Raw genomic sequence first — 14,985 nt, 5'->3', positions numbered from 1 at the left:
CCAGAAGTTATCTCAAGACTATGTTGTCTTTCCCGTGTGAGCCGCTGAAGGGAACCCTGGGAGGCGGCAGCGACCCTGAAGACTGGGTTCTTGCCTGGGGTGGGGGTCTCGTGTTTAGTCGTGGGTGAACCAGGCCCCAGATCTCTGCAAACCAGGACAGCTCCAAGGACAAATCCCGGCCTCCAGCTCTGGAAAGGAAGGTCAGGATGATAGGGGCTCCCTGACACTTGCCCCACCAAGAGGGTCACACCATGAGCTGTGTACTGGGGCCAAGACACTGTCTCCTGTAGAGAAGGGACCAAAGGTATGAGGGAAACTCCAAGCTGCCCCAGGAATGTGCAGAAGACAGAAGAGAGCAGGACGGAGGACAGGAGCTCAAAGGGCAGCAGGGGATGCCTGGCGGCTTCTGATACAGGCTCATCTTCCTTCTTGGTGTCTTGCTGGAATTGGTTTGGTTTTTGCCCAGGTGGGAAAAGTTTCAAAAGTTCCAGGAAGCAATGGTGGTCTGAGATGGGGTGCCACAGACTGAGCCCCCACCAAAAGGCAGTTTGGGGGCTGACCCATTAGGAAGGAAGACTAGATCCTGTGCAATTTCTCCACCATATAAGGCACACTCCTACCTCAGGACCTTGGCACCTGCTGCTCCCTCTGCATGGAATGGCCCTTCTCCATAAAGCTTCAAAGAGCCTTTCTTCCCCTTCTACTGGGTCTTCCAATGTCACCTTCCTGGAGACCTGCCCAGCCTCTCTCTCTAAAATTCACTCTCCCCATTACTTCCTGACCCCTTCCTTGTTCCGTATATCTCCTTAGCACATATCACCGATGGCCTACATATTTTAACATCTTGATCTCATTTACTCTTCATCTTTCCCACAACACTATAAGCTCCCCAAGATCAAGGGGCTTGTCTATTTCATTCACTCACAAGGTCAGAGGGTTTGTCTGTCCCATTCATTGCTTTACCCCTGGTGCCCAGAGCAGTGTCTGGCCACAGTAGACCTTCAGTGAACAACTGGTAAATGAATTGGTGCACGGGTCTGGAGAGTTCTTTAATCCACGTCCCTGAGGGACAACTTGGGGACCTCTTCATGCTCTCCAGATACTCAGGGGTCCTTGGACAGAGGGTTGGGAAATCTTGGCCTGGGTTTCTGGGTGGCCCCACACCTCAGCCTCCCCTGTAGTGGGGGCTGTAGAGTTAATGCTAATCTAAGATGACAGCAGAAGGGGGCAGAGAAAAATTTCCCTCTCTCTCATATCTCTGGACCCACTATTCTCTGACCCCTGGCCCACCTGCCAATTCCTCCCCAAAGAAGGTGCTAGAATCACCCAAGTCCCGGTTCCCCTGAATTTGCCAGGTGGGCATTGCCTGTTCTCTTCCTCTCCAGAATCAGGGGGACCGGGACCTGGGTCTTCGCGTTCTAGCCTTAGCTCCTGCACAACCTAAGTAAGCCCAGTTTTGGGGGAACTGGGGCCAGTTCTCTGCTTTGATTCCTCGCTTGTTCCCAGCGGCTGTCACAAGGACAGCTGGGTTAGGCTGAGGGTTACCCAGGCCTCAGCTCATCCTCTCCCAATTCCCGGGACCTTGGCCTTCACCCTGTGCCAAGACTGCCACGGACACGCGCCTCTCGCTCTCTGGATGACCCGGGAGAGGCCCCTTCCCTCCGAGCCTCAGTCTTCTGCCCCATGAATTGCAGATTGCAAAAATACCCACCTCGAGGGGTTGCTGGAAGACACGGCATCAGCAACCATGACTCCTAGCTCTGGGTCTCACGGCAAGAGATACAGGCCTGAAGTTACACCCATTTTGCTCTCACGAGTGCCGTTTTAAGGGAAAGAGGCAAGAGGGGCCGAGCGGATGTGCCTGGGTGAGCATCTGCAACAGCTCAGGTTGGCTCCCGGGTCCGACACCGAGTAGCAGGACACGCTTCCATACAGGACACACATGCACACACACCCGTGCGCACACACGCCCGTGCGCACACACCTGCGGCACTTACCTGTCCACCTGGACTTCCGCGTCTTTTGTCTCCGCCTTGGAGGGTCCGCCTCCGTTGATCCCTTTGCTCCCACTGGTGAGAAGGCTCAGCACAGGCTCTATCTCTTTGAGCAATTCACTGTTCTGGCTGTCTTGGGGGGCGCCCCCAGTGCTTTTCTTGGTGGGGTCCTGGCCTGGGGGTCTGGGGGCCAGGCTGTTGGTGTTCGAGAGTGAGCCTGCTTCCTGCCTGCTGTCCTGGGTATGCTGGGGGCCGTTGCCAGGGCCCATGGTCCCGTCCACGGCCGGCATGTGCTCCTTGCTGGCTGATGACTGGTGAGAGAGATCGACGGCTGTGGTGGGCAGACCCAGGGGCCGCGTCACCCGGATGGTCTTGGGGGTCCCGTCCCCAGTGAAAGTGGTCTCCAGGTGAGTGGTGAAGCCCTCAGGGCCCCTCAGAATGAGGACCACGTGGGTCTCAGAGGCGATGCCCCTGAGCACCTCCAGGGCACTGTCATAGCTCAGGTCCACCAGGGGCTGGCCGTTGACGGCGAGGATAATGTCGCCAGCCTGGATGAGGCCGCTCTGCTCCGCGGCACCCCCTCGGATCAGGTCGGAGATGATCACGGGTGGCTTGTTCACCCGCTCCTTCACCAGGAAGCCCAGGCCCCCCACCTTGCGCTTGAAGAGGCGGACGGAAATGACGTTGGGTTGGATCTGCTGAACACTGAACACCTGACTCTCCATGGCGTCTAGTGTCCGGGGGTCCGAAGACTTAAAATAGGTCAAGCCAAGTCGAGTTCACCAGGAGGATCCAGGCTTTACGCTGTGCCAAGAGGAAGAGCCAGGGGCTGGTGGCTCGGGGAGGCTCAAGAAGGAGCTACTCTTGGGTTCGTCCTCTCCGTCTCTGACGTCAACTCGGCGTCACCCTCTCACTCCCATCTGGCCCTCAGTGGCATGATTTCATGCGTCTGCCTTCCTCCTTGTTCTCTAGGAAGTGATGGTCGATCGGGCAGACGTCAGGAGAAGCCGTGGGGCGTGTCCCGAAGCCACAGGTCAGGCCGACTGGGGAGGAGAAGTGTCTGGTGGAGGCGTCTAGATGTGTCTCGAGGTGACGCAAACTCCTGGGCACTATTCCCTGGGCATTGCCGGCCCGTCAGACCTGTGCTGGAGAGAAGGAACAGAGGAGGGGTGAAGCGACCGGACAGAGATCGATGTGGGGCGCCCAGCGCCATCTTCAAAAGCGAGATGGAAAAATGCAGCCAACAGAGAAGTCTAACCACAAGACACTAGGGTTTGGAAGCCAACCTCGAAACGGAATCCTTCCTCCTTGAGGGGATGCGGGCCCTTCCCTGTTAGCTGCAAATTGCCTGGTTTCCTCTCCCATGATCAGAGCCCCCTGAGACCAACAGTCTCCCTGGGGAAACCTGATAGCCTAGAAACCAAAAGGCAGAAATCACGATCTCATCTCTTATCTCTCCCATCATGAGGAGTCACCGTTCCAACTTGTCTCGTGGCCTTTGGCTCTCTGGGTCTAACCCGCATTTCCACTCGCCTGTCAGGAGCTCAGCCAGGACAGATCCTTGGGCTCTCTGTCCCACCCACTCCCCAAGTCCCCAAAACAAGCCCACTGGAAGGGGAATGCCGCCAACAGTGTCAACCACCCTTTCTGACCATCTTGGTAACTATCAACTTGTTCCCGGCTCCAGAGGACACATGACAGACCATTATAAAGGCAACGGGTCCACACAAAACTTTAGAGGACATCTGTACTCCACAGACTGCCTGCAACCCTAATGGGGGAACACTAAGGAGAGGGGACGGTGTACCCTCAGGGTTATTGTGAGCACAGTAGGTGCTCCATGAGTACTTGTTGAATGAAGAAAAATCCCAAAAGATTAAGCATAGTGGAGACTTATTAAACAGGTATGCTCTTAATGTATGTATGTGTGTGTATATAAATACATTGGCCTTTGATCCTCATGGTAACCCTTCAACAGGCCTGGGAAGGGCGTTAGTTAGTTGTCCAAAGTCACGTGGAAATGACAGCAAAGAGAGGCTTTGAACTCAGGTCTGCCCCACTCTTGAGCCCGAGCTTTTTAAACTTACACTCCAGTTGAGAAAAGTTCATATTCTGGTTACTTTCTTAACTCCCTCTGGCTCCCCCAGGTTTGGAGAAATGGGGTATGGCTGGGAGTCCAGCTGGGGATACTGTGGCCCAGGTGAGATGTGTGCCCCTGCGGCATGAGCACAGCGGGCAGTTACGTTAGTGTGTCCCGTGTGTCTGACCTGGAGCGGGTGATCTGTGTGTTGCGGGGGTGGGGGGGTGGGGGCTGGTGGGAGATAGCAGAGAACCCCTCCACCTTGCTCTAGCCCCCCCAAGTTCAAGCCCAGTTTCCAGTTCTATCCCAAGCAGCCTTCCCGGCTGACATCCTCGCCATGCTCAGCGCAAGGAGGGAGCCCCCAGCTGTCACCACGAACAAAGTGACGCTCACTCCTCGTTTCCCTTTTAGCGAACTCCCGGGGTCATCCAGGGGCTGAGGCAGCCGACAAGCTCCCCGCTGCCTCTGTGAGCGGGAGATGGGTGCAGACACCCGCCCCCCCCCCCCCAAGAAAGAGGTGCCCCTTCCTGGATCCCCTTAGGGCAGGGCGGTTAGTAAGCTAGCCTCCCCCTTTTGCAGCCCACGTTATGTAACTCTGCCAGCCCCTCTGTGTGGGTGAGGGAATAATGAATACCCAGGCCCGGCCCGGGCTGTGTTCTCCATCTGGTGTCGCGGTGTGTGTGTGTGTGTCTCTCTGTATTCATGCATTGCCCTCGTGCTGTGTCATTTCTCCGCTGGGTGTGTGAGCATGTGTGGCCCGTGTGTCGACTGGCTGAGTGTCTTTCAGCTTCTTGCTGCTGGGGTTCTGGTTTGTGGAGAGAGAGAGAACCATCCAGAACCCCTGTGTCTTTCCTCACAGGGGAGGATCGGTCCTTCCCTGACCCCTTTGCTTCCTTAACTCTCCCAAGCCCCATTTCTTCTGGGTACCAAACCCAGGATGTTGGTTGTTTAGCTGGAGGCAGAGACAGCTGAGACCTCTAGCTCTCTCTTGAGTGTCCAACTTTGGCAGTGGACTCCATTCTTTAATTAAAGAAGGGACTCGCAGGTGAGCTTTTGGGAAGGCAAGGTTTCCAAAGAGCTTTTCTCCCACTGCTGGCTTGGGCCAGACCCTAGAAAAGGACAGATCCTGGGCCTACCTCAAGACAAAAGAAAAAGGATAAAATGACCCACAAGACTTCCCAGCCACGTTCAGCTTTTCAAACTCTTTCTCGGCTGGTTTTCAAATCAGGGAGGGCTACTGGCCGGTGCTTGGGAAATTGGGGTGCTGTTTCTCACACTTTGACCTAAGAAAGGCAACCTGATTGTTGGAAGGAACTGGAAAGAGGCTGGGCTTGGGAGAAGCAGGGATATTCAGTGTCTGCAGAGAGGGAGAGAGGAAGGGACAAGCTCTGTGTCTCAGCCAACAGATTCTAAGCTCTACTCACCCATCCACCTTGATCCTAATAATAATCCCACAACACTGTCTCCCTCCTGTTCCTCCGCAGAACACAGCCTCATCTGCTGCAGTAATTTTATTCTCACTCTCACCAAGGTCAAGTTTGAATATCCCCATTTTACAGATGAATAAATTAAGCTGCTCTAGGGAGACCCACTTGTCCCAGCTTATGAATGTCCGGAGTCCAGGAGGCTCCTGCGTCAACGGGGGTGGCTGGCGACCCTTCTGCCCCGGGGAAGATTTTTAAGGCCCCTTCCTGGCTCTCTCTGTTTCCAGATGAGTTCTTTATTTTCTTGGAACTTCTATTTCCTTATCTATAAAACGGGCTTGTTAAGCAGCCACCCCTTTCCTGGGTAACCAGAAGGAGTAATTAAAACGGCGAGTGCAGGGTACGCAGCAATGTCGCACAGCCAATGCCTAGAAGAAAGGGCTTCCTGTTACTGTTATATAATAGGTAACGATCTGGGCTTCCTGGCTTGTCGTTTTAATTTTCTCCACCATCCCAGTTTCGCCACAGGTAGTTTCATGTGCCATCTCGAAGGGGCCCTTTGCTGGAAAGCTGGTGGGATCTGGCACTGGTGGTGGAACAGGGCCCTGAACACGGGGATCCGGGTGCTGGGCGGCACGTCCTGCCAAGCCAGCCTCCGCCCTTTGGAACAGTGATTTTAAACAAATCACATGCGTGCACGCCAGCGTACATACCATGGAAACAATACTTGGACCCGGGCCTCATTCGAGTAGTTCAGCGGTTTTGGGTGTATTTATTTCATTTACCTTGCTGCGAGGAAATTAGCGGCTGACTTTTGGGACAGTTGCCAGCAACAAGGAGGGAGCCAAAATAGGGCAGCGTCTGCTACTACCATCTCACCGTGACCTTGGGCAAGCCACTCCCCATTCTGGGCTGCGTTTCTGCGACCAGGGGGTGGGGACAGCGGCGGTTTCTAGTACTGGAGAGTTTCCTATGAGCTAAGCAGGGTGCCCAGCCCTCTGCACGGGTGCCTTATTTGATCCAAGCAGAGACTGTATGGAGAGACCTCTAGCCCCACGTTACGTTACCCATGGATGAGATGAGTAGGGTTCAGAGAAGTGAACCCGGTCAGCAACCTTGGGTCTAGCGAGTGGATTCAGCGCACTCACTGGGGTGAATCCCAATCCTCACACCAACCCCACAATGTGCCTCATTTCTCTTCCTCCCCAAATCACTTCCTCAACGGCTGCCATAATTTTTCATCCTCACTCTGATCGGGGTGACACCGGATTGTCCCCATTTTACAGATGGTGAGATTAAGCTGCTATATCAGACCTACTTGTCTTGGCTTGTCCATGACCTTCCATTTTTAGCACTGAAGGTCAGAAGACATTGGGATGAAGGGGAGCTCTTGAGATCATCCAAACCAACTTTCATTCAAAAATGAGAGGAGACGGAGGCCTGGAGAAGCAAGGGGTCCATTCAACATGGGTCAGCGACGGATGGGGGTTGCTGTCTAGGGCTGTGCTCTCCAGTAAGGCAGCTGCTAGCCGCATGTGGCCACTAACCCCCCTTAACTGTGGCTTGTTCCACTGAGATCTGTCGTAAGAGCAAAATACACACTGGGTTTCAAAGGCTAGTTAGAAAAAAAAAGAACGTAAAATTGGGCCGGTCTAAAGTCTGACCTCTCTGTATTCCCTTAGGCCCCCTTGAGAATCTACTGGTAACTTCACCAGGCAGAAGATAATTATTCTTTCTAAAGAAACCAGAAAAATGGTACAGAGGGTTAGCAAAGATCTTGCCACGTTTGAGGCTGACCTCTGAGAACAGGCGTGATGGGGATGGGGCAGGGGAGAAAAATCCACCTAGAACTATGTGAAGAGGGAGGCAACAGCAGGATGTTACCAGGGCTAAGAACAGAGTCTGCAACATCCCATTGTCTGAAAGTCCTTTGAAGTCTAACCCTCTATATAATGCCCGTTTCTTTAAAAAGAATGAGGCAGACCTCTACTCACAGGTATGAAATGAGCCCATGATACAAAAATACATGTAAATTCTGCATGTGTAAATGCAGAGAATATTCTGGAAGGAATGGGTATTAGTAGTTGCAATTCACAAAGAATATTACAAGTCAGAAGTAGGAGGGAGACATACTTTGCAGTCTATCTTATTTTTCTATTTGAATATCATTTAAATTATGTTTTTAATTATATGTGTATTACCTTTTAAATGAACAATATCGAAGGAAAAAGACAACACCCAGCCTGTGAACTCCTGGGTGTTTTCCGTTCGCACTCCCACCAAATCTCTGATGGGTTACAGCTCTGTTTCCCATCTCCCTCCAATCTTATTTAAAAACAAATCTCAAGTCTCCATGTCTTAAAATCAAAACAAAATACCGCCACCCTCCACACACACAAAAGACCCGCCCCATAACCCAACTGTGCTCTTTAAAAAACAACAACAAAACACCACGAAGCAACCAACTTCCTTACATCTCCCGAACTGCTAATTTGCAGTCTTTCCCCGGAGAGAACACCACCCGGGGAATCAAGGCGACGTGCTTTCTCCCACGCTGACAAGTCATAGCTACAAACCCGCCAACCTCTGCAAATCAGGAGGCTTGAGTTGGCATTCTGTGTCTTGGGGATCCCTGAGACAGGGGCACCTGGTCCCCATGGGGTACCCCAGACATGTTTCATGGCTTCGGTTTGCTGATAATGACCTCGATCTCCCCAGACCTATTGCCCATACCTCTTAAGCATAAGTCAGAGAGAGCAGGATAAGTTCACGGGTGTTTCCAGGCTGAGATGACACCCTGTCGCGAGGCAGCGGGAAACACTCGCTCTCTCACACTGCCGCTTTGTACTACCTCTTTGAACGGCAATTTGACAGGATCTACCCTACAATTTAAAATACACAGATCTCTGTCCTGGCAATTCAATTTTTAGGACTTTCTCCTGCAGATAAACTGGAAGAAACATCCTTACACACAGAGTTGTTCAGAGTATCAACAGATTAAATACACAATGGCACATCCATACGATGGAGTCCTGTGCAGGCATTAAATAAGGGGACAGGGATTCGATTTAAAAGGACCCATGAGGAACGCTCTTGAAGACACACTGTGAAATTTCAAAAGATGAACAGCACAGATCTATAAATATAGTTACACATCCATCCTATGTTTTCATCCATCCTTTAATAAGTTCAGAGATGCACTCAGTATCTCTGGAAAAATATCCAAGATACTGGTAACAGTGCTTGCTTCTGGGTGAAGGGACCAGAAGGCTAGGGATAGGATGGGTTGGGAAGAAAACTTACTTTTTATTGTATGTTCTTTTTTTTTTGGTATGTTCCTTCATAATGCTTATTTATTCATCTTTTACTATGTTTTTGTATCCTATTTTAAAAAAAGAGCACCGTCTGTGAAGTCAGACTGTCTTAGATGTGTACTTAAGCTTCTCCACTTGGCTTTGTGACGGTGGGCAAGTTGCTTAACCACTCTGAGTCCTGGTTCCTGCATCTATAAAATGGGGATGATAATAGCATCTCTTCAGAGTGTCTGTGAAGATGGAATGATAGTTCATATTTTCCGAGTTCTTACAATACGCCATACACTACAGTAAGTGCCCAGCCAATGAGCCCTCTTCCCACTGCTACTACTAATAATTATCATACAAGCAGCCTTTATTCTATTGGTCGTCTACGCTATCACGAGGACCTATGTTGCTTAAAGCCCTCTGTGCTGAAGAACCAAGAGAAAGCTGTGGACCCACAGGTTGGTCTTACTTTTCAGAGGAGCGGATCCTCCCACTGAGTCCTTGGAACACCGAAGGGGTGGGATTTGGGGTGTTGAGGCATGGAACTCAAGAGAGGCAGCCAGAAACTCAGGCCCTGGATCTTGGGGGTGAGTCAACACCACTGGGGTGAGACGGGGATGTCATGGGTCCATTATCAGGAGAGAGCTACAGGCTATTATCCTCATGTTGGAACAGATCTGGGGAATTATGGACTCTTCATTTTATCTTCATTTTGCAAAGCTCATTTTTATGAGTGAGTTCAGCCAGCTGGAGAGTACTATATCCATCACAGAGACAGAACACTCCAGGGTCTGGGGCTAAGGTAATTAAATTCTTCCATCACCCCTCAGTGGCACAAAAGTCACGAGAGATGCACCCCTCCTCCCCCCCAGCCCCCACCAGACATACTCCGTTCCTGGGGGTGTCATGGAGTGGTCAAAGGCTGGAGAGTTAGAGCCAAAAGCCAAGACTTTGTGACCCACTTCTACTACCTATTGGCCTCAGATTTGTCATCTGTAAAATGGGAACATGACGGTTTCTACCTTGAAGATAGAAACCAGTATATTACATGGGGTAATTAAGTGGGAGTACATTCGATGGGATAATCTACGTTAAATGTGTGGCAGCCCTAAACCACTCTTTTTAGAGTCGCTTTAGATCATACCTCAAGGAAAATGAACGATCTCAAGCCAGGTATGTGACTATTATCACAGCCAAGACGATGGCCTCATTACTGTAAAAATGACACACTACTGGTATTAATGTAAAAATGAAACACAAATGGTTGCAAAAAGACAGTGTGTATTTCATACCCTCAATTAACCTTTCCTTCTTTTCCTCTTTCTTCCTCCCCTCCCTTTTCCTCCTTCCTCTCTTCCTTCCCCTCCCCCCATTCACACCATCTATTTGCTCATTATGAACCCTTATACAGCTCTCACCTGGGCCAGCAAGGAGCTGGGGCACTGGAAATGCAGGGATGGATAAGACAGACAACTTCCCTGTCCTCAGAGCTTACTGTCTGGTGGGGACAGGAGCAGGGAGGGTGGAGAGAGGTATTATGACAAATGTAGCATATAGTGCAAAGTGGAAATACAGGGTGGTAATAGCAGCATGGGCAGGATGCCTAACAGTCTGGGTGCTGGTGGTCAGGGAAGGCTTCCTGGAGGAAGAGTCAGGATATAGAGTTAGCCACACTGAATGCGTAGATGGTGGGAGGGAGGGGTGGAGGAGAAAAGGCACGGAGAAGGGAGACAACAGGCATCTAAGCCACTCCCCCATGCCCTCTCCACTGTGGCAGTAGAAGAAAGCCAGTGTCTTATAAAGCCAGAGAGGTCTTCAGAAGCTGGATCATGCAGCTCTCTTGAGAGCCAAGTTAAAGATTTTGGACTTCATTCTTACAGTGATGATAAGCTCTGAAGAGTTTTGAGGAGAGAAATTCTACGGTCAGATTTAGATTCTAGAAAGATCACTCTGGCTACTGCCTGGAAAATAGGGCTGGGAGGCAAGGCTGGCTATGGGGAGCCCGAGTTAGGAGGCTGCTGCAGGCCAGAGATGAGAGATGACAGTGGTTAGCATTGTGAAGGGAGGAAGTAGGGACGTGGGTAGGTTTAAAAGATATTTAGGAGGTTGGGTCAACAGTTTGTGGTGACTGAATCAGTAGAGGGGCAAAGGCCAAAGCTTCTGGATTCTACAAGTAGAAGGATCATGATGGCATTTCCTGGCTATGAGAGCAGAGGAGGGCAGGATAAAAATAGGGCAAAAGAAAGGATAAGAATGAATGAAACTAATTTGATAAAACTGTCATTCCTGAGTAGTAATAGATAATTTAACTGTGGTCTAGTATACTGATGAGTCAACATTTCCCGGTATCATTATTTCCATAATTTTGAGAATGAAGGGAGATTATAGAAAATAAACACTTGATTTGGCTCATTCCCCAGCCATTTGATTTTGGGCAAGTCATTCAACACTTTGAATGTCAATTTCTTTTTGTGAAATTGAAAAGGTAATAAAACCACTTCCAAGGTTTTTGTGAAGATTCAATGGACAGGTGCTGTAAAGAGCACTCTGTAAACCGTGAATGTCAACCGTCGTAGCAATGTTGAGTCTTTATTTCAGGGAGGACATCAAGAATGGTACCCTTCAGACTGCCGCTCAGTGTTAACTTGACACTCAACCAAGTTTCTCCTCTCATGCCTGGTATCCTTGGTTGTCCCTGGTGAAGGAAAACTAGGTTAGGCAAAAGGTGCCCATGGAAGGAAAAAGAAATAAGAATGGTTATTTTAAAGGCAAGAGGGATAATATCTGCTCCTTTAACTTGAAAGTCCCCTGCAAATAGGTCACACCATCTAGGTAGGTCTGAATCAGTTGCAAATTCGTTTCAGTGAAGAGAGAATACATTAAATAGAAAACACAAATGGCAATATTGAAAATGACACCACGGATGTCAGATAGATCAGAAAAAACAATAAACATAAATGGGTTAAACTTGAGTAAAAGATCCAAGACTCTCAGATTGACTAAATGCATTTGCACCTGCTCTATATTAGCATGGATGTGGGGACAAAGGGTGAAGGACAGGAGGAAAAATAGCTCTCCAAGGCAGATATGGGTGTGATGTACATTTGCACAGGCAACATAGGTCTGCTTTGATTTGAAAGATATAATTCACTCTCTTCTAAAATATGTTAGGGCCAGGTAAGTACAAAATAAATATTCACTGAGTAAATGATCTGTTATCCACAGCAATTTTTTTCATTGAATTTTTATTAATTAGGTTGCACTATATTAAATTAGTAGGTTTGGAAATGATCAAATTCACCACCGTCTTATAATTCAACCTAATATTTTGAACATTCATATATGTAAGCACTTCACTGAATTATCTAATTTTATCCTTGCAACAACTATGTGAAAGTCATGATTGTATTACTCCCATTTTATAGATGTTGAAATTGAGGCACAAAGAGGTTAACTACATTGCAGAGTTTATCCAGCTACAGTCAGTGACCAAGAGACTGACACAAACCAATTTTATCTGAGCTCAAAATCTTTGCTTTTTATTTTTAACTTACTAAACTCTTTTATTCGCTGCAGTAAATTTTAGACTCAGATTTTCCAAGCAGATAACTGTATCACCTGCAAATAATGACAGCTCAAATTCTTTGCTGTTGCCGCTTTCCAAATACTATGTATTTTTATTTCAGTTGGCCTGATCACCATGCATAATGTTAGTAATTTGTGCTGAAATGGACTGTGAGGTTTTCTATTTTAACTGCTCACAATAAGGAGTCTATGGACCCTCAGCAGGGCTCGGGATTGCTGACAATCCTGGAATTGTGTGCACAACTTTTTTGTCTGTGCATATGCATGTTTATATGGGGAGATAGTCCATAATATGCTTTTCTAAGCATTCCATTACCCAGTAAGAGTAGGAGTCACTGGATTAACCCTACATTTTACAGATGAGAAATTTGAGGCTTATAGATAGGGAAGGATTTGCCAAATGTTCTTAGAGACTGAGTCAGAGTGACGATCTCTCTTGTATGGTATCTTCTCAAACTCAAGTTACAGGCTCATCTTCCTTGCTTTCCCCATGAAATCTGGAAATTTACTCATGGTCCTATATTTGACGGTAATGCTAATTTCAGGATGTGAGCTGCAGCCTTCTTGGTAGATGCTTTTTATGTATGTTATACTATTTCTTAATTATTCAAAATAAGCCTGCACAGTCCAGAATCTCCTTATCCCTCCCTAACTAGTGAACCACCTCCAATTATTAGCTCCCTATCCAAATTGATAACAGAGGCTGTGAAGACACCATGACAGGTGAAGGGAGGGCAAAAATCATCACCAAACCTCTATAGGGGTCCACAGACCCCATATCAGTTGCTTGTCAAAGTAAATGCTTAAATGATCAAATTCAAAATTAGGATAAAAACCTGATTATGCTCATTCAGTATTGCTTAACGGAGCCATAAATATCAATGTAGTTTTTCAAATTAAAAATAAAAATCAGGATCATAATATCAGAGACCCCACCTTCATGAAGACAACGCCTTCATTTGCTCATTTATTGAGTAACTACTTTGTCCCCAAACCCTATCATCCTAAATGAACTATGAGATTGTACACTCCTTGAAGACAGGGATCATGCTTTTCTGGTTTATCATTGTACCCTTGGTGCGCAGCAAGGGGCCCAGCGCATAGTAGGTCCTCAGTAAATCAAAATCTCAATCTCTGGGCCCACAGCTATCGGATGAAGTAGCCCAGGTGGGAGGTGAGAGGGAACAGTGGGGGCCAGTGAAAAACCAGAACATCCCTGTCACAGCCAGAGCTCCATTCTGGCCATGTAGGAAGGCAGGGTTGGTATGAGCTCAGTTCTGGTCAAGCAGCTGTGGGGGTGGGGGTGGATAATGCAGCCCATTATAAATCAAAAAGCAAATACACAAGACCACACATCCTCGGGTAAGAACACCTGGATTCAGAAAAAGAGGAGGTCAAAAGGGGGGTCTTGGGCACCTGGGTGGCTCAGTGGGTTAAGCTTCTGCCTTCGGCTCAGGTCATGATCTCAGGGTCCTGGGATCAAGCCCCGCATCGGGCTCTCTGCTCAGTGGGGAGCCTGCTTCCTCCTCTCTCTCCGCCTGCCTCTCTGCTTACTTGTGACCTCTCTGTCAAATAAATAAATTATTTAAAAAATAAATAAAAGAGGGGGTCTCAATGTAGTTTGTAGAATCACCAGGGATGGACATGGTCTAGTGCTGCTAGACACGGTGTGGTTCATGGACAGGAGGTATCAGCTGAGAGCTGGTTAGGAACGCAGAACCTCAGGCCCCACCTCAGCCCTGTGAATAGACTCTGCATTTTCAGAAGACCCCCAGGTGATGGGTGTGCACGTTATGGCTTGAGAAACATTGCTCCCATTTGCCTCTAAATGCCTGTGTTACTTTTTTTTTTTGCAGTCTCATGAAGCTTCGAGCAGGACACTTGAGTCAAGGGAGCAATAATATTAGGCTGAACTGAGTACAATTGCAGATTTTCAATGATTTCGTGACCTGCAAAAATGGCCATTGCAAATGGAATTTCATTTCTACCTGAGCTAGAAACTGTTCTGCACAAAAGTGCTTTAGACCCAGGATATCAGTTGCTTCAAAAAGTCTCAGGTCAGGGGTGCCTGGGTGGCTCAGTGGGTTAAAGCCTCTGCCTTCAGCTCAGGTCATGATCCCACGGTCCTGGGATCAAGCCCCACATTGGGCTCTCTGCTCAACAGGAAGCCTGCTTCCTCCTCTCTCTCTGCCTGCCTCTCTGCCTACTTGTGATCTCTGTTGTTTGGTCAACATAGCTAAAAACATTTTATTTCAAATTGGGCACCACCACATAAAAACTGGAAATTTCACGTGAAATGCAAATTTCTGGTTTTCTTGCAACACTGGATGAGTTCAAGGACTGGGTCTGTATTCCTGAATGTGAGCAGACATATGGAGTGGGTGGTGGCACCCCCTTTAGACAGGTTGTAAGCTCTCCAGTTCCTCTGGGCTCCCACGCAGCCCCCCTCATGCATGTGTTTGTTGTCAGGACCCTTCAGGTATTTATTTGACCGTGGGAACCCCTGTCTGTAGTGAGTTTTAAAGGGAAACAAGGAAGGTCACCTTTAGAAGCTGCTCAGTGCAAGGACAGATGTGCTTAGTGACTTGGGTCCTGCCATA

The 14,985-nt window shown here is 48.6% G+C and overlaps 1 protein-coding gene across 7 annotated transcripts in view; it reads right to left on the bottom strand.

Annotated features, from left to right (window-relative positions):
• Positions 1–14,985, bottom strand: part of NOS1 (nitric oxide synthase 1) — a 175,719-nt gene that overhangs the window by 85,441 nt on the left and 75,293 nt on the right. For 6 of the 7 annotated variants that reach the window (XM_059140981.1, XM_059140977.1, XM_059140980.1 and 3 more), the window contains exon 2: positions 1,998–3,139. In XM_059140981.1, coding sequence (XP_058996964.1) covers positions 1,998–2,719 — 722 coding nt within the window. In that variant the 5' untranslated portion in view covers positions 2,720–3,139. The remainder of the gene's footprint in view (positions 1–1,997; positions 3,140–14,985) is intronic. The other variant, XM_059140979.1, reaches the window with a different exon arrangement.

Source organism: Mustela lutreola, chromosome 11, assembly GCF_030435805.1.
Source record: "Mustela lutreola isolate mMusLut2 chromosome 11, mMusLut2.pri, whole genome shotgun sequence".
NCBI lineage: Eukaryota > Metazoa > Chordata > Mammalia > Carnivora > Mustelidae > Mustela > Mustela lutreola.
The sequence above is the reverse complement of the archived record's forward strand: the minus strand, read 5'-3'. Positions and strand labels throughout refer to the sequence as shown.